The sequence below is a fragment of the Athene noctua genome, chromosome 1 (genome assembly GCF_965140245.1).
Source record: "Athene noctua chromosome 1, bAthNoc1.hap1.1, whole genome shotgun sequence".
NCBI lineage: Eukaryota > Metazoa > Chordata > Aves > Strigiformes > Strigidae > Athene > Athene noctua.
The window spans coordinates 260,477,834-260,496,342 of record NC_134037.1 but is presented as its reverse complement, the minus strand read 5'-3'; the positions used below and the strand labels follow the sequence as shown (position 1 = coordinate 260,496,342).

Below are 18,509 nucleotides of genomic sequence, written 5' to 3'. Positions count from 1 at the left end.
CTCACCTGCTTGTTACAAAATGGATCATAGACATTTAAATAAAACACATCACTGTACAAGGGCTCCTGTTGTATTCACAGACACTTTTGTTTCCTCCTGACTTGCCTTACCTGGGTAGGAGGGGTGAGGATGAGAGATGATTTGGAGGGGAGGGCAGGGACAAGGGGACAGGTAGGAACACTGATACGATGTTAACACAGGATCACAGCACTTACAGAGGTATTTCCTACCAAAATGACTGGAAAGTTCACCCTTCCAGACATTAGGGAGCACTTTGGTGACAATGAGGAAGGGATGCAACCTCAACACAGCATGTTCACGGTGCATTTTTTAAAAAGAAACACAAAGACAATAGGAAAAATAGGAAGGAAGAGCATACCTTTCACTACCTTATCCAGATAGTGAGCTTGGGAGATAAAAGACAGGACATTTAAGGTAGGATTGAATAAGTGCATTGCGGCTTACTACGAGACTGTGCAGGTGCTAGAAAGGCAAAGGAGAGTTCGCTGTGATATGAAAAGAAAAACCTTGATTATGAGGATAGAAAAAAAGGAAGAAGGGTGGAGCACAGCCCTCCTCAGTCAAAGAGCTCAAGAAGGCTGTGTTTAGGCATCCAGTCATCTTTGCTCATTAAGATCAGGAAGAGAAACAGGAAAGTTGTTTATATATATTTATGTGTTTATATATATATAGGTATATATAAGTATATATATGGCAAAATATTGTAATGCTCTGCTAATTTGCAGCGGTCTACCTCTGTTTTACTGACTGCTTTTCTTTTCATCAGGAAAACCAGAGTCATTTGAAAATTCTCCTCCTCACCTGATTGTCTTATATTTTTCCGCACAAAGAGGAACAGTTCTGTGACCTTACCAGACTGGGAGAGGCTTTTCCCTGGATCTTCTTAATGGTAATACATTGCATTTACACAGTATCCTCTAGCCCCAGATCAAATTATTTTACAAATATTAAATTAACCTCATGGCAGCTCTACCAGATAGGTAAGTATTAATATACTCATTCCAAGGAGGGCTAAAGAAAAAGAAAGTAAGTTATAGATGTAGTGGGACCAGTCACGTGTCCAATTCCCATGGAACATTAATTTGGAAAACCACCTTCTAATTGATTTTCCGGGGTCAAACAGAAAGTTGATGGCAAAGACACAAGCAGAAGCCAGGAGTCCTGCCTCGGAGGGCCTTTGTGCATGCCAGCAGGCGGCACTCTCTGTCCTAACAGCAGCTGGTCTTTATTAATAAATAAGAGTCTCCGCGTCTTGCATTTCTCCCTTTCATTACTTGCTTAAACTTTATTTCCCTTGTTCTCATGTCAGCTGCCTGTAATGTCTCTCTCATTTGTGTGCTGGTACCCTTCTGAAGAGGTTTTTGGTTCAGGTTCTTTCTCATGGACTGCCCGCCTGGGAGGTCGCAGCCATCGGAGTAATTTTATTTCCGTCCTGTGAATCTAAAGGATCTGTTGAAGCACTATCGTAAGTAAGTGGAGAGGGCTGGGAGGATCAGTGCTAATCTAGTGTGGGGCAGTTCTGAGGCTTGGGAAGGAGATTAACTGATGAGCCCAGTGTAGTGTAGTGGCAGCGATGCAGGGAGCAGGGCATCGCCATCCACTTGGACCGTGGCTGAAGCCTGGGAACGTCTCCCTTGGATTTTGACATCCAGAGCAGCAAAACCTGAAAACCTGGGCAGCAGCCATTGTGCAGATGATGGCATGGAGGCAGTTGCCAACACCAAGCATATGTCAGTTATGTGCCAATGTTATCTGGTAATTTGGAAAACAATGGGGGTTTTCTAGGGGAATATTTCATGGCAGCATGAATCTTTCTTCTCTAAACCTGTACAGCCTCATTCCTATGCTATACTTCTGGCATTAAAATACCATCTTATTTTCTACAGATATTTCTTCAGTAACCCTGTGGGCATGTGGGACATGCTGAGGAACTATGTGGGGGCTCAGAAGTTGTCCTCTGCACTCAAAGGCACCACACTCAGCTCCATGTCACCACCACCCTCCTGGAAGCCACTGGCCCTTCAGATCTGCTACGGGGGCAGCTCATGTGAGCATCTGTCAGTTTGAAAGTCCTCCCATTTCACCAGCCTGAGCTAACATGGTTTGATTTGTTTGAAACACATGGGGAAGGGTCATGAGAATTCCTCTTCATTCATAGAGAGGGAACAGAGAAGTGAGAGATGCTGAGGGCAGGTCCTTGGGCAGGACATCTTCCTCAGCACACTCTCTTTCTTCATTTTCTAAATATCTTTTCTCCTTTTATCTTCCCTGTGGGGTGAAGTAGACAGATCCTCAGTGAAATCACTGGAGTTAAACTGGGATCACACAAATTTGATGGAGAGGAGAAAGTAGCTGTTCATTGCTGAACCAGTGATGGCACAAGTTTATGCCACAGGGGCAGGGAAAAGACTGTCTTTGAAGTTCATCTGTGCTTAATATTTACTGTCAAACACGCTGCCAAACTACTTAAGGCCAGATTACCTTCAGCTTGATTCAAAATTGTGTCGTAATAAAGCAGCAAGCACATATTTTCCACTGCCTGCTATAACCATGGCCTCCTCTTGCACAAAGGGACCCATCCCAGCCAGGCAGGGTGGGTGCCAGAGGGTCAAACACAGCTCAGGTCCTGCTGCAGATACACCTGAGCCCTGCAGGGAGATGACTATCTGCTCTCTTGGGCTGAGGGTAGCAAGAGCCTTCACCAGACGCTGCTGGGCTTTTTTAATGTTGGGCTGTGCATGGACCGAGCTGCTTTATGGATTTCAATGGCACGAGTGATGTGTTAGAAAGTTATGGAAAAGAGACCAGGACCCACCTGTAATGTGCCATGTCTGGATTCCAGCTGCTCCAGCAGAAACTGAGAGGCACTCATTACAACCCCGGCTATTCAGAACATGTGTGATTATTTATGCAAGAAAGCCAATGAAAGGCAAACTTAAAGGGGCAGATTTCTCAAAAATCAGAGTTTTGCTAAGTAAAACAAAAACCAGCCTGATGGCATCATAAGCAGAAGCCCGTGTGGGATGGCTGTCTGCCTGTCTGTCCAGGCACTTGTTATTGCATACATCACCAGGGCGAGTCATGACCAGACTTTCAAAAGGAGTTAAGCACGTAGCTTTTGCAGAGATGAATGGGAATTAGGCACTGAAGTGATCTGAAAATCTTTCTAGGTAGACTGCTGTGCATTCAGAGAGCTAACTGCTGGTCCCTCAGCACTTTAGAGACCCTGTAGTATTCAGGTGCAGCAACTGAACTTCAAGGGTTTGTGTCCACACTGTTCAAGGATGATGAACGTCCCGACTCCACCACACAGGGAAGCCCTCTCTGACGTTATTTGTCTAAACAACCCTAATGAATCAAGGGATTAAGGCTTGTTGCTGGTAAAATATTATACAGAGAGATTCACACATCAGATACCATGTCAGTGCAAGGCCCAGGTAGGCAGAGTGAAGTCTCCCTTTGCATCTCTGAGGTGGATGCACAGCACCTGGGGCACTATCCAGGCCACAGCATCAACTGTATCAAAATTGAGGCCAGCTTGCTGTGGCCCTGGGAAATTTTTAAGAGTTGTTTATTAAACCCAGGAAATTTCCTGTGGTGCCACCAGTGAATCAATTCCATAGAGTAGCCTACCACAAAGCTGACTTGTAATTTGGCCTTTCAGAACCTGCAGTAAAAGGGTTTATTTCATCTTCAAACTCAACGCTTCTAAAATGCTCCACCATGCTCCCTGGATGTGATTTGGGCCAGAACAGAAGAAAGTTGAATTGTCATAATGTAATTGGGGGAAATTTGGAATATTCTGAAGAGCCCATCACAGGAGTTTTGCATTGTAGCTGTTGTCATTTTTTTTTTTTTTTTTTTTTTCCTTTAAGACATTAGACTAAATCGACTGAACCATTCTGCTGGGTTTCAGGATTCCTGCAGTTATATAATCAACTTTCTGTTCTACTCTTTTGTGTGGATGTGCTAAATTTGCTGAATTAAGATGATGAATGCAAGCTTCTGCATCAATTTCCTGGTTGGGAATTAACTGGGGTTCCTCTAATGAAATCTCTGAATGTGAGCAATCAAGCTAGTATATTTGGTAACACGAGTCTTTGTATGAGCAAACAAAATTAATCCACTGGGATCAGAGTTCCCTTGAACACCGTAAGAAAGAGCCTCCTACGACCTACAAAACAAAAGGATTTCTTACTCTCAGACATGCTCAACAGGAAATGGAAGAAGTGTCCTTTACTTGTATCATCCATTTCTACCATGTCACCTGCACACATGGCAATATTGTTAAAGCATCACTTCAGCAATGGGGTTTTATGCTTGTCAGTGCTAAAGCAAACCGGGCCATGACACAGACAAATAAGGAATTACTGTCAACAGAACAAGTTGCCATGCAGGGAAATTACACAAGGACAAGGGGAATGCTTTCCACATACTTAATGTAATTCCAAGTCAATGTCCTTTCATCTGTGCCAATATAACTAGCTTATTACTCCTTCTAAAGCTATTCAATTTTCTTGGATATTTATGACTTTGCCAAATCTCCTTTACATTCTACACAATTATCAATGAAATATTCTGTGGGAAATACTGTTTACAGCTTCACAGGCATGAGACTATGGACGAATTTGTTGTTAAATCACCATGCAAAAAGATGAGGAGGGGGGAGGGAGAAGTGAAAAGAAACAGAATTGCTCCAGCACTCTAAGTATTAAAGAATGATTCCTAAGCCAAGGCAGCACTGCAATAAGAAGGTAGCACCACACAAAACGATCGTGTGCACCAGTAAAATCTCGATGCTGACTGCATTGCGGTGCTGGCCTTTCCCATGATAACAAGGGTTCTTTATACTTAGAGTGAGGAATACTACAAATAATGGGGTAAATTTAATTACCATGAAAGAGAAAAGCTTGTTGTTCGAAAACAGTCTGGGCATATCAGCTGTGTGGAGAAATATCATATACCGAACTAGTGGCATTTTGGTTTTGCAGCAGAACTAATAAAATGGCACTGAGGGTATGAATCAGGCGCTTTTTTCGTGCATAAATGACTTTCATATAAGATCATCCCCTGGATTTGGGGCCTTTTGCTGAACTCTTTTTTTCTTTTTTGCTTTTAAAACCCTTTCATGAATCTGTGTTGCTTTCCAAAACAAAGTGCTTGAACACAAGGCTATAAAATAATAATATAGAAACACAGGATTCCAATTAACACAGGACTGGTCTCTTTTAATTTTAAAGTCACTGAAGAGAGGGGGTTTTATAATCCCTTCCTCATGAAAAGAAATGAAAGCTTCTAGGGACATAGAAAAGAATGCAAAATGTAATGTCTAATGAGACAGAGGAAGTTTTAAGAGCTAGGTATTTTTCATTAGGGGATGCATGTGGAGACCATAATGTGGTAGGGTGATATTAGCATAAATAAATGATAAGTAGAATTGCACCACATATATGGTTTGTACCATTACCCTAATACTGAAATTAAAATATTGTGATCAGGCTTCATTTTCTGTCTGCCTTTTGTGTGCAAACTTACCTGTGTTCAAGCAAAGAAAGTGATGTCTACATACAACTAAGCTGATGATCCACACAGATAACTATGCTGACATTTTCACAGGTATTGCTAGTATTAGTTTGTGATTTATATGTATCGTGGCATAACATAGAGGTAAATTTTCTTGTCTTTAAAATAAGGTGATTAAAACAAAATGACTGGAGGAGAATTCTAACTCTGGAACAACTCTTCTAAAGTCAGCCAAATTTTTTCAGGTCCACACAGGCATTATCGAGAGCAGAACTGGATTCGCTAATTTAGTTTTCCATTAATGTATAATAAATGGTATCTGGGGAGTTTTAATGCATGACTACGGAATGGGGACTAAAGCGGTTGAATGCATGACAGTCAGAAAAAAGGAAGAATGGAAAATGCATCAAGTGAGATGAAGGAGGAAGGTAAAGCCAAGCCAGTTCATTAATGATGCTGCAAATTGCTTAACGTGAGAACTGCGCCTCTTTGCATGATTTCGGCATATTGGTGACATCTTGTTAATAATAGACATGACACCGAGAGCTCGAGGTAAGTGCCAGGTGCATGAGGAATACAGAACCAAAGAGAGAGGGAAATGAAATGGTTAGAAAGGTAGCAGAGCAGACAAGGGATAAGCAAGACTCAGTTAAACACCAGCCAGAAGTTATCTGACTGCAGTTTCCTTTTTATACTGGCAAGGAAAGTGGCAGTGCCAACAACAGAGCAAATAAAAGGGAAGAAAACTTTAAATCAGATGCATGTTTCTGAAAATGCTGTCGCCATAGTAGAGAGAAGTCTTGGAGGCCACAGGCAGACCTTTTGAGAGAGGCAAAGGGGGATGTTTTTAAAAGCATGCAGCTGACATTTGACGGCTTGTCTCTGAGATCAAACACCACATAGGTGTACTTCACCTCTGATAATAAAAAATATATATAGCCATGTTATCAGCAAATGAAAGGACATTTTATCTTGTTTCACATGAAAATGTATGATGTCAGAACTTGAAATCCAAGAACAAAGGTGCTCATGCTACACTAAGTCACACATATTCAATTAAGCATGCGCCTTTTCTCCTCCCTGATCATCAATTATTCTTTTAAAAGTAGTCGTTTTTTCTTTCTCCCTACCAATAGTGCAGTGCTCTCCGTTCCAGCCCGGGCTGCATTCACACTTGCCATCCCGGCATGTCCCGTGCTCATTGCAGCGTGGGTGACACGCTCGCTGATCACAGGCTGTGCCCATCCATCCCTCCTCGCAGCGGCAGGTGCCTCCGACACAAATGCCATGTCCTCCGCAGTCTGCTGCACAAATCTCTGTGGGAGAGGAGAGAAAAGAGAGGAGGGGATATAGGTGGAGAGAAGGGAGAGGGGGAAAATCCAGAGTGTTATTGTTAAGAAAAGCAGCCACACTTCACTACCTCGCCTTAACGGGGCAATGAAAGGAATTCCTGGAGCTCATAACGCTAATCCTTCCTGACAATAAGAATCTAATAAGTATATTACAAAAAAAGAGATGGACATGGATTGCAGAGGTCTGCTGTGATTGATCCTCCTATTTGCTTTCTAATTCTCTTGCACTCCTCAAGCTTTTGTGATCACCAGATCCGAAGAGGAAGGCTCTTCCAAGAAGCAGAACAAAAGCCATATTTAATTATAATCTGGTTAAGTGTGGAAACAATGTGCTGATAAACTACTGATGCTACAGTTAAGTGCTGGCAAAGCCTGTCTATGGCTTGTTAAGCCACGGTTCTGGGGATGGGATTCATTAAAACTCTTATCTCTTTAAAACTAATATAAAATATTTCTGTTTCGACTGAGTCTGCACATCTGCTATGGCCCTGTTCTCCCACCACCCCATTAAAAATCCCCTCTCAGGCATCTGGAGGTACCAACACGCTCTTTTTGTGAGCTACATGCACTGGAGTTAAAAGGATGGTGCTTGTTCCCAAGTCTTCATAAAGTTAATGGAAGCATGCAGCCACGGCTGGATATTTCAGTACTTACCTCCAAGAAAGAGAACAGCTAAAGGACATTGGCTTTTCAGGGGTGCTGGCCTTCCCACCCTCCGTGAGCCCTAGTGGGCATGAGGACTCAGATATGCCTAATATTTTTGTCCAGTTCTAGGTTTTGGGCTGAAACCTGGCATGCCCTGGGCATGAATTTGGGAGACTTCATGTTTTCATATGCACTGCCTGGAAGAATTGGGACTTGGTGGAGAGCAGGCACCCATGAGTCAGGTGTTAAAGTGCCTGTTACCACCATTACTATACAGGACTGGTTTCAATGAAAAAAATAAAACTGAATACCCATGTGGTGTCATACTGTTGTTGAAATGAAATGAATCTATTTCTACTTCTTCAGGATCATCACCTGACTGCTCACTTCCCATCTCTCATAAACCATGACTGCAACTCTCCTCAAACAGAAGAGAGGCAATTCAGACTGTATTCCAGACTGTCAGGTCTTTCCCCTTCTCTCTGACTTCTGCCTGGTGCTTCTAGATTGGATCGAACTTTTCCAAATGTTTCACACTCAAGCCTTGTGCTTGACTTAGCCGTTTCATAGATTTTACAAGGTAAGCACACAGTTCCCTCTGGGGAGAGTGGAGAGATGAGAACAGAAGAAATGCTGAGCAGGGCTGGACTGGAAGCCCAGAAAGGGGTACCAGGGTACTCTGCAGAGCACCTTCTTTCTCTGTTCTCCCAGCTATGTACCCCAGAAGGAATAGCTCAGCCACCAGCCTGTCTCCAGTGCCTCTCTTTGTGCCTCTGAACATATTAAGTGCAGGATTCAGGCCTCGAGGCTTGTGGTGGCTGAGCGACTAGTATTATAAAAGACATTTACTCTGGGTCACTGGCTGCACATAAAATATTCAGAAGTACTCAGCCTGCATTAACATCACACCTGACTGAAATTCAGCCTTACTTAAGTTGCCTTTAGACTTCTGCTAATTAATACTGCCAGGAACAGGGAGCTTGGGCTGCTCAGGGACTTCTGACATGCTCCTGATACGGGGCTGGAACATCCACTTCAACTCCAGGACGAAAGTTTTGTACCGCTGCAGGAGAGAGCTGCAATGTCCTCAGCCCCTTACGTGGAAATGGACTCTTGTCTCCAAGGATCAGAGAGTCCTTAGAGAGCAGTAACTATGATAGTCATAATAGCAATGCTTTACACGTCTAGAAAACACCTCATTTTCCAAATGTGACATGAACACAATTCCTGCTTACTGTACAGCTCAGGGTGGTGGGACAGTTTCCAGTTGAATTCCTTTTGCTGCAGTGTCTCGGATGTCTCCAAATCCTCTCAAACATTTAGTCCTATATATCTAAATCTCTAATGAAAGAACTTTGGAGTTCAAGTGTGCTTAAGATAGGAACTTGTCTGTCCTTTTTAGAGTCAAACTCGCAAAAGGATCCACTTGTTAAAGCGAGGATGTGCACATACCACTTGCTGCCGAAATATAACAATCTAATGTAAGCTTTATTGGAAGTCAGTAGAAATTAAACTATCAAACACTTAAGACATGGCTGAGGAAGGACGTTTGAGTGGCTGTCAGAAGTTTTTACTTTGCATCTGGCATCGAGACACAGATTTTCACAGCTCCTAGATGCGAGGGAGGTAATATCATACTACAGTGCCCGTTATGAACATAAGGGATGGGCAATTATCGACTTGCTAAAGGGCTGGAGGCAGCCGTGTGTGTTTTCTACTCCTTTCCCCAACTGCCAGACAGCACTGCAACGGAGCGTGGGCCGGTCAGGATGGTATGTGAACACACAGGACCCGCAAGTTAGCTAATGTAGCAATAAAGCTGCACTAAGAAAAAAAAAAAAAAAAAAAAAAAAAAAAATTGTCTCTCCTTGGCTGACCTGATGAACAAAGTCTGGGGGAGGATAAAGGAAACAGTAGATAAAAAATAAAAAGCTAGATTTATGGTACTAAAATTTCAGCAAGCTGAGAAAAAAATGCCTTGAGAAAGTACAAAGTCTGAGACTGCTGGTATTTAAGCCCAAACTAGAAAAGTTTTGTTGTAGCCTCTGGTGCTTCCCAGCAGTCTTTCACCATAAGGCTACTCTAGTGTTGGACTGAAACCACTCCTCTGGTGACTGCTTTACATTCTTTATTCATACGTGTTGAACTCTACACCTCTGAATACTAAATAGCATATAATTTTCCTTGCTCCCACTTTGCCAAGCAATCCAGAGAATGCCAGCTCGGTTACTTCACATCTTCATTATGTCCCATTCCCTAGCTTTGACCTTCAGGGTCCCACCTCTAAAATGGGGATACCATTGATATCCTCAAGCAAGCGATGTGCACTGCAAATACCTCCTCTGCTGCCACCTGTGAAGCTCTGAAATCCCAGAGAGACAAGTATCTCCAGTGATGGACAAGAAAATTGGCATCTTGGAGGACTCAGCCCCCTGTGACTCCAAAGTCCATGTGAAAATTTTAAGGACATTACTATTATTTACTTAATATTTTATTTTTGGTTGAGAATGCTAATGAGTCTGACTGAGTACTAGTAGTTATTTTAAGATGTTATTTCTTGTTTTCACAGATCACAGAATCATAGAATAGTTTGGGTTGGAAAGGACCATTAAAGGTCATCTAGTTCAACCCCTCTGCCATGGGCAGGGACACCTTAAACTAGACAGGGGTGCTCAAAACCCCATTCAACCTGGCCTTGAATGTTTCCAGGGATGGGGCATCTACCAGCTCTCTGGGCAACCTGTGTCAGTGTTTCACCCCCCTCATTGTAAAAAAGTTCTTCCTTATATCTAGTCTGAATCTACTCTCCTTTAGTTTAAGACTATTATCCCTTGTCCTATCACTGCAGGCCCTACTAAAATGCTTGTCCCCACCTTTCCAGTAGCCCCTTTAAGTACTTGGAAGGCCTCTATAAGGTCTCCCCGGAGCCTTCTCTTCTCCAGGCTGAACAACTCCAACTCTCCCAGCCTGTCCTCACAGGGGAGGTGCTCCACCTCTCTGGCCATTTTTGTGACCTTCTCTGGATCTGCTCCAACAGGTCCGTGTCTTTCTTGTGCTGAGAGCCCCAGAGCTGGACGCAGCACTGCAGGAGGTTCTCACAAGAGTGGAGTAGAGGGGCAGAATCACCTCCCTTGACCTGCTGGCCACACTTCTCTTGATGCAGCCCAGGATACGGTTGGTTTTCTGGGCTGCAGGTGCACATTGCTGGCTCATGTCCAGCTTTTCATCCACCAGCACCCCAAGTCCTTCTCTGCAGGGCTGCTCTCAATCCCTTCAGCCTTCAGTCTGTATTGATACCAGGGCTTGACTCCACCCAGGTGCAGGACCTTGCAGATAAAGTAAACAAGGCATAAAGAAGTAAAGTGATGGGTCTAGAAGTATATGGGAACTCTGTGACAGGCAGAGGACCTCCTAGATGTCCTGATATCCAGTCTTGTGTCCTGTCGGTTAGACGGGGAAATGCAGCTTATAGTAGGTCAGATATACAGGCTGGTGGTGGAGTTTAAAAAAAGCAGAGACAAAAGGAAGCTATTTGGAGTGACAGTCAGAAGCCTTCTTGAAGTCATGTAAAGGTGTGAAACCAGGATAATGGAGTGACATTAAAAAATGGTGAAGAGAGGGAAAAAAAAAAAAGCACTGAAAGGCAGAGTCATTCCTATGAAAGGGGATGGAAAACCCACTGGGACATTTATATCTGGACTGAAATATTTCTCAGACAACATGCTGCCAAGGAATAGTTTTGCACATGCGGGCCAGGGACACGCACTGCATGATGTAAACCAAACAGATCTTAGGCTAACTCAGAATGGGAACACTGGGAACATTTTGGGGGTTCCACCTCCCAGCCAGCTGAGACCCCAGCCATACCACCATCCACACATGCAAGAGACTGCAAGCTCCAGGTTGTGAATGTAATTCATATATAATGGATGTAATAAGGTGGTTTGGATTCCCAGGTCCCAAGAGTCGTAATAAAGACCCTCAGCTGTGAAAAACACTGGTCAAGCAAACTACTTACGACAGTCTCCCTAAAATGTAGTTTAATTATTTCTGACAGGGAACCAGGAACCAGGAACTCTCAAATCTAAATCTTCCATTTAGCTGCCAGTTTAAAGATAGATGGGAACCATACAATTTAAATAGCCTTACAACACACATCCTGCTGTATGCCCTGGCCCTTCATAACATGGCACTCTTAAATGCTCACAGGTTTCTAATGGGTGATTAAATAGTCAGAGAAGCTTTTACTTTTCTGGTGGCACTCAAAGAAATGATCAAAATGGATTTCAGATTAAGTTTCCACTTAAAAACAGGTCTTTTCGGGCAGCTCAAGACGACTAAGGCTGATTTACAGAAAAGGGCAGGTGAATCATTTCTTCGTCATTTAGTCCCAGGGACAGAATTTGCCACCTCTGGTCTTATTACAAGCTGCATTTTTTTATTTTTTTTTTTTGGGGTACATTTGCCAATTCTGTTGTTAAAATTAGAGGACATGATTAGCTACCATCTGAGCTGAGTGAGCAAATGAGAAGGAAAGCTTTTAATTCTATTACAGTATTCACAGACTGGCCAGCTGCACTATATTGTTCCTGCCTATTTAAGCTTAGTTAGAACACTGTGCTTGTGCATAAAAGACCTGCCTGTTAAATATTTTCACACCAGCTGTTCCCAAAAGGTGACTAAATATTTCCTTTCATCTTTAATCTCTTCCACTGTTTGTATGGACAGCTTAGCCGTTCCTTATCCTTTCCTAGAGGTGCATTGTGTTTTACTTCATTTTGCCGCGCAGCTCTCAAAGCCACCTGTAGTTCCTTGAAGGAAGGGGATCTTCTGAGCAAATCTGGTGCCCAGTTCTAAGAGAAAATATGAGGCTTTTTGTCCTCAGAAGGTACAATCAGCCCATGCACCTCTGTGGGAAATACCTGGACTTCAGTAACACCCTGTATTTTGCTCCCTGACACTTGCACTTACCAGAGGGAACTGATGGATGTTAACTCATTCATGGATGCAGGGTTTCATCTAAGGAATCAAGTTCATTCCTACTCTTCCATCTGTGTTTTTGCCACGTTACTGCCTAGGATTGGTGTCTTCCACTGCCTGGATTTCACCTCACTTTATGTTGCTCTCTTACCTGAAGAACTAAATTGAGCCTAGCTGCCCTCTGTGGGTCAAAGAGGAAAGGCTGGTAACTCCAGAGGACGATTCACCTGAAACTTCTTTCATGGAAAATTTATGGAGCACACTGTGATCAGGGCACTATTGAGTTTTGGATGGTTCACCCAGGGGTTTCAGGTGCATCATAAACGTTCTTGTTAGAAAATGATAAGGCCCTTCCAACAGGATTCTGGTTATTTTTTCATGCAAATCGTCAAAAAAGAAATTATTCATCTTCAGTTTCAGGACCTGCTCTATTCCATCACTGCTCATCCCCACACAGAACCAGCCCATAAGGCCAGCCTCAACTGTCTGCTGGCTAGCTTCTACACAAAAGGCTTCTTTTTCTCATTATCCTCTCATAACTGGGCCCTCTAGTCTGTAAAAGTTGCTTCAGAATTCCTCAAGGCTCTCTTAAAAATCATAATCCACCTTGAAACCTCCCCAAAATCTTCAAAATGGCTGCTGTTGTGCCTTAACTTCTCCATACTGCACTGACGAAAATTGTACTGTAATTTTATTCTACCGCTATCAGCATCTCCGTGTGTTGTTGTTCACTTAAGAATCTCAGCCATCTGAGGCCAAGATTATCCTTTTGTTCTGCATCTGCACTGTGCCAGGTGTAATGAGGTCACAGTGCATTAACAGCACTTCAGAAGTAAGAATACTAAAGCAATTACTCATACAAATAAAAGCCTTGTACCTGATTCTTTCTTTCTTTTTTTTTCCTTTTTTTTTTTTTTTGTGCATATCCTGCTAAAAACTGACCCAAATCTGTCCCCTTAAGAATAAAAAGTCTGCTATGTTGCCTTTGATATTTCAGAAAAGAAGTGGGAAAAGAAACCTATCAAACACTAGCCACCAGTGTAATGCTTTGTTCATGGTCCTTTTTAATTGATATAACAGACACGGTAGCTTCCAACACAGGAAGTGGCATAATCCAGAATTTTGCGTTATTTTCACATTACATTAAAGAATTGGGTTGGGAAAGAGATAATGATGTCAATTTGTGCTTCATTTATGGCAAATCCATTTTTACATGTTTACCCCTATCCCCCCAAAATCCTAAAATTGGCTTGACAACAGTTTAAAGCTTTCCAGCTTAGAGAAGATCAATGCAGATGAAAATTTTTCTTTAGCATTCATGTGATGCAGAATCAGAGATTTAGCTGCTTCTGACCTGCCTGCTAAATCCTTTAATAAATATGGATTTATTTAGTGCTAAAATATAAGATCAGGTGAAATTGCTTAGAGCTTCCTGAAAACTAGGGCAGTTCAACTGACCTTCAACATATTAATAGAAAGTTTAATAATTAAAAATCTGTCTTAACTGGGATTTTCCCATTTCAAGTTGGCTCATCTGAGGCAATTTCCAGCCTTAGATTTTTCTAGAAAGGAAGCACAGAAGAGAGGCACTGCACAGAGCTAAGAGGCTGAGTTTGGTGAGGAGCTAAGCCTTGTTTTCACAACCTGCATTTGCTTTAGAAGGCAAATTATGGGGAATATCTGGGAAAAGCATCTAATATGAAGATATGGATGGAAAAGCCAGGAGGTTCATGACTGGCATGATTTAGAGAGCCGTGAAGTGCTCAATACATTCTTCATAATGAAATGTGTTTTGCAGTGTTATAAAACTCTCATTTACGTGATTTGATAATTCCGTAGTGACATATGAACACCTCTGCTGGAACTGAAGAAGACATAAAGTTCATTAGCTTTTAAAACGATGCTTTTTACAGATGTTATAAGGAAAGGTTCAAACTCTGGAGCAAGACAAAACCTGGAAGCAGAGATGTGAATTTTCTGTCCTTGCCAGTAGCACGAAACCCTCTGAAAACCATCCTGTTTCAGCAGCGACTGGGGAAGGGTTGTGAACCTTATGTCAGTGTCACTAGCTGAAGGTCGTGTGTTTTTTCCTTTAGAGATCATGTCCTAAAAGCAATGTCTGCATAATTTAATGCCTTTATACAAATAATTTGCTTACCTATTTTTAAAAACATACATCTTTTATATAAATATTACTAATGTAGAAATGATAATTACTTATGTCAATAAATATAAAACCTGTTTGCTTTTATGAGTGTAATTAAACTTCTGGTAATCAGACAACTGTCCACTCCACTGAAAGATCTCTATGCATTTTACACGGCTCAGCAAACTGAATATATCTGAAAGGTAACAATTATTTCTTTTCTTTCCATGGATGAGGAAAGCAAGATTAAAGGATGCTCTCCAGAGACTGAAAATTAATCCACCAGCTCCAACTATCATCCCTCATCAGGAAGAACACTGACCTTCAGCAACGGTTTTGAAATGTGACTCAAGACACCTGAGTTTTCCCCTACTGAACCTGAAGCCCTGAGGAGCATCCTGGAGTGCCTGCACCAGGGAATGCGTATCTTGTGTTACAGCGTGACCCTAAGCAGGATACCTGAGTTGGCCTAAATGCTGATTCTTGCTAGGCTCTGCAGAAGAAGGATTGAGTACAGGTCTTCAATACATATGCAGAAAGGACAACTCTGCACTTGCAGAAAAGACTGGGTATGCACAAAGGAGGTATAAAACATGTGCATGACAGAAGAGGAGAGTAAGCAGTTGAGCTGACTTAGCTCTCTATCTCTAGAAGGGTTGGTGGAAATCCCTAATAAAAGAAAGCACCCATCTCTGGCCCTCAGCTAGACACAAAAGATTAACCTCACTTCAGCCCTTTCCCCCATTTTCCTCCCGGTATTTAATACTTTGCTTGCATAAGCAGCTTTGTGTTTAACTGAAAAGCTTCTGCAAATCCTCTTCCAGGTTTCCTCTCTCTCTGGAGACTCAGATCAGGAATCTAGGTGGCTCAGAGCTGCCTAACTTGAAGAGTCCATAGAGTAGCTGCTCACATGGTGCTGAGCAGATCCAGGAGGTATGTCCCATAACTGCCCTGGAACCCACCTTCCACCTCTAAAATGAGTAATGAATGAGTTTGGTATAATAATATACTTCAACTGATGTACGTCCATCCTCCAAGACTGAACCTCTTACTCAGTAAATATACAGCACCTAGCACAATGGGACTTTTGGGAGTTCTTGCAAGAAATAGTACCAGTAAGAACAGGAGCCATCATTAGCAGTCCCTGTTCTAATGGATCATAGCTCTTACCCAATCTGTGCAGCTGCACAATGTACAGCGGTACAGTTGGGACGTCTGTTAAAAAAAAAAAATCTCACTTCTAAATGCAATTTCAGCTTGCTTCATATTTGAATAAAGGTTTTCCAGCTCCTGTCTGAAAAGCTGTAACTCTGTGAGATGAAATTCCATTAAAGTGGTCTGCTGCCTTTTATCAGTCTCTAGTTTTTACAATATTTATACCCTATTTTCATCCTCGCCTTAAATGCTAGGGACTGACCATCACATTGTGTCTAAAGCATCTCCTCTATAGCTGTGATTTACTTTTGTACTCGTGTCAATCTTCCCTTTATTTATTATTCTGAACTTTATTTTAAACTGTCTCTTGCTGTTGAATAGCAGGACATGAAATGCCAGGTATTGATGGACTTCAGTCTTGGAGCTGAGATTTGTTGAATACAAATAAATATCCCAAAGTGCAGGATTATGTTTTTCTCTTTGATGCTTAATTGGATCTCTATTCTTTCTGGGATGCAAGTTAAAACTTCCTAGAGAAGAAATAATTCCAAATGTATTAAATGCAGTTCTTAACAAGGATTCTTCTTTGGACTAATATTAATTTCCTCTCTGTGTCCATAAAGAGATAATTTGAGTGTAGAAAAGCTTTTTGCTCATGCTTACCGTCATTTAAAAAAACTAATTTCTTTTCCAATTCTGTACAGTTTGGTTTTGTCTAAAATAAATTCAACAGAGCATTTACAAATGTGTGTGCTGAAGCAATCACAAGCTAGATTTGCTTGGGATTCCCTTATTCAGAACTTGGCACTACTATATGGACAGTCCCAACACGGTTTCCTTTTTCTTTAGACTACATTGCATCAAGGAACTTTTATTGTTATTATTTATTTTCAAAAAGAGACACAGAACGTGTATGAAACGTGCTGAGCTGACATATCCAGAAGTTAGATGTCTGTCACGTCACACCAATGGGTTGCACAGCAGCTGCTCCAAAAGTTTTGTGTCTGCTGTTCTGTCCATATGCCTCAACACCCGTCTGGAAGGATCGCCTTTACAGAAAAGAAGCAAAACTCTCTGCAAAGCCCTTTCAACCTTTCATCTGTCAAGATCATTAGAAAGGTGCTCATTAGTGCAAATTGTGATCATAGCTTTTAGAGTATGAACACCTTGCAGCTTGGAAGGGCGCAGAGAAGCTATACTAAATCCAGTGCATCCACTTCAGACAACTTATTTGATTGTGGATTTCTGTCCTTCAATAGAAACCAATCCACTATACGACAATCACTGGTCTTACGTTATTTTTGCTTTTGTCATTTTTTTTTACGTTATTCTGTTTTTGTCATTTTTTTATGTTATTCTGTTTTCCTGACTCCTAGATTATTTTCCCTATTATTTAATCTCAGCCATTCTAAATTGGAGTGAAACATGATTTGATGAAGCTGAAAACATCCAATAAACCTTTGCAGAAACTCTGATCATGATGAGCTCCAGCTTGACTGAATGGAAGTGGAGAAGCCATGGCATGAAACCCACACCCACCCTTGCTAAACCAAATGGATGAGGTATGAGAGGAGAGTCTTGATCCAGCCGAATCACGGTAGATCACAGGCAGAGCCTGACTATGCACAAGTAGCCACCCTGCTGATATTCCAGCAGTATTCTTGTTAAAAGAGGGAATAGTCAGAAGCAGAGGTCTAGACTTACAAAACTAAGGGGATGTCTACCTGGTCTTCTCTGAATTGGTTACAGACTGATTGGCCAAACTTATTGAATGTCATGTATCTTCAGTTCCAAAGCTGTGTAACTGCCATAGAGCAATTCTAAGCCTGCAGAAATATATACCGATTCTTACGGTTTTACGAGCATGACCTATTCCATGCAGTGACTATGATGTTTCAAATAGCCGGCTTGATCAACTGGTTTTATCTCCAAGAGAACTTGTGGAACCAGTTCACATCACTCTTGCAGGACAGTAGTTTGTTCCTCAGTGACAGCTGAATTACTCTTACGATGTCAAAGAAGTGACTTAATATTGTTTAAAAAAGCAGCAATGTCATGACACATGTTCTATTTCAGAGAAGGGATTAAATTATGACCAGCCCCCATGTGGGCATTATGTAAGTCCAGAAACTGCAAGGGTTCTAAGGCTCCTCCTTTCAAAATCAAAGTCAGAGAATAAGCCACAATTTGGCCACCTGAGACTTAAAAAGTTTTCAGTGATACAAGCAACCATGCTAATTGCTTAGTCATCCTCAAAACACGCTCTTTTAACAGTAGCCTGTTTTAACCATGGAATTTAACAGCTTGTTGTGGTGCTGTGAAACATCCATTCTTCAAATCAGCCGAGTTAACATGAACCCCACAGAGTCCGGTACATCACTGCTGTTTTTAGCCACAAAACTCCGCAACACAAAGCATAATTGATCCAAAAACAAAAAGAACTTTTGAGCTCATGGTGTGACTGCTGAGGTCACATTTGGAGATAGGGAAGAATGCTGAACTAAAATTGGTATGCTGGGAATTAGCCCTGATTGTTGTAGAAAACAAATAGGGAATGGAATAGTCCACCCATTGCCCTTTGAAGGGGTCCATAAATTTGCATTGATGCTGGCACAGTTGATGTGAGAGAAAGAATTTTTACTCATCACAGTATGCCTAAGGTCAGTGAAGACCAGGGGTTGCTTGTA

The 18,509-nt window shown here is 41.9% G+C and overlaps 1 protein-coding gene across 4 annotated transcripts in view; it reads right to left on the bottom strand.

Annotated features, from left to right (window-relative positions):
• The window catches only part of TENM4 (teneurin transmembrane protein 4), a 601,586-nt gene that overhangs the window by 122,495 nt on the left and 460,582 nt on the right, over positions 1 to 18,509 (bottom strand). For 3 of the 4 annotated variants that reach the window (XM_074918372.1, XM_074918381.1, XM_074918391.1), the window contains one exon: positions 6,675 to 6,860. In XM_074918372.1, coding sequence (XP_074774473.1) covers positions 6,675 to 6,860 — 186 coding nt within the window. Of the gene's footprint in view, positions 1 to 379; positions 407 to 6,674; positions 6,861 to 18,509 lie in introns of all 4 variants that reach the window. The other variant, XM_074918363.1, reaches the window with a different exon arrangement.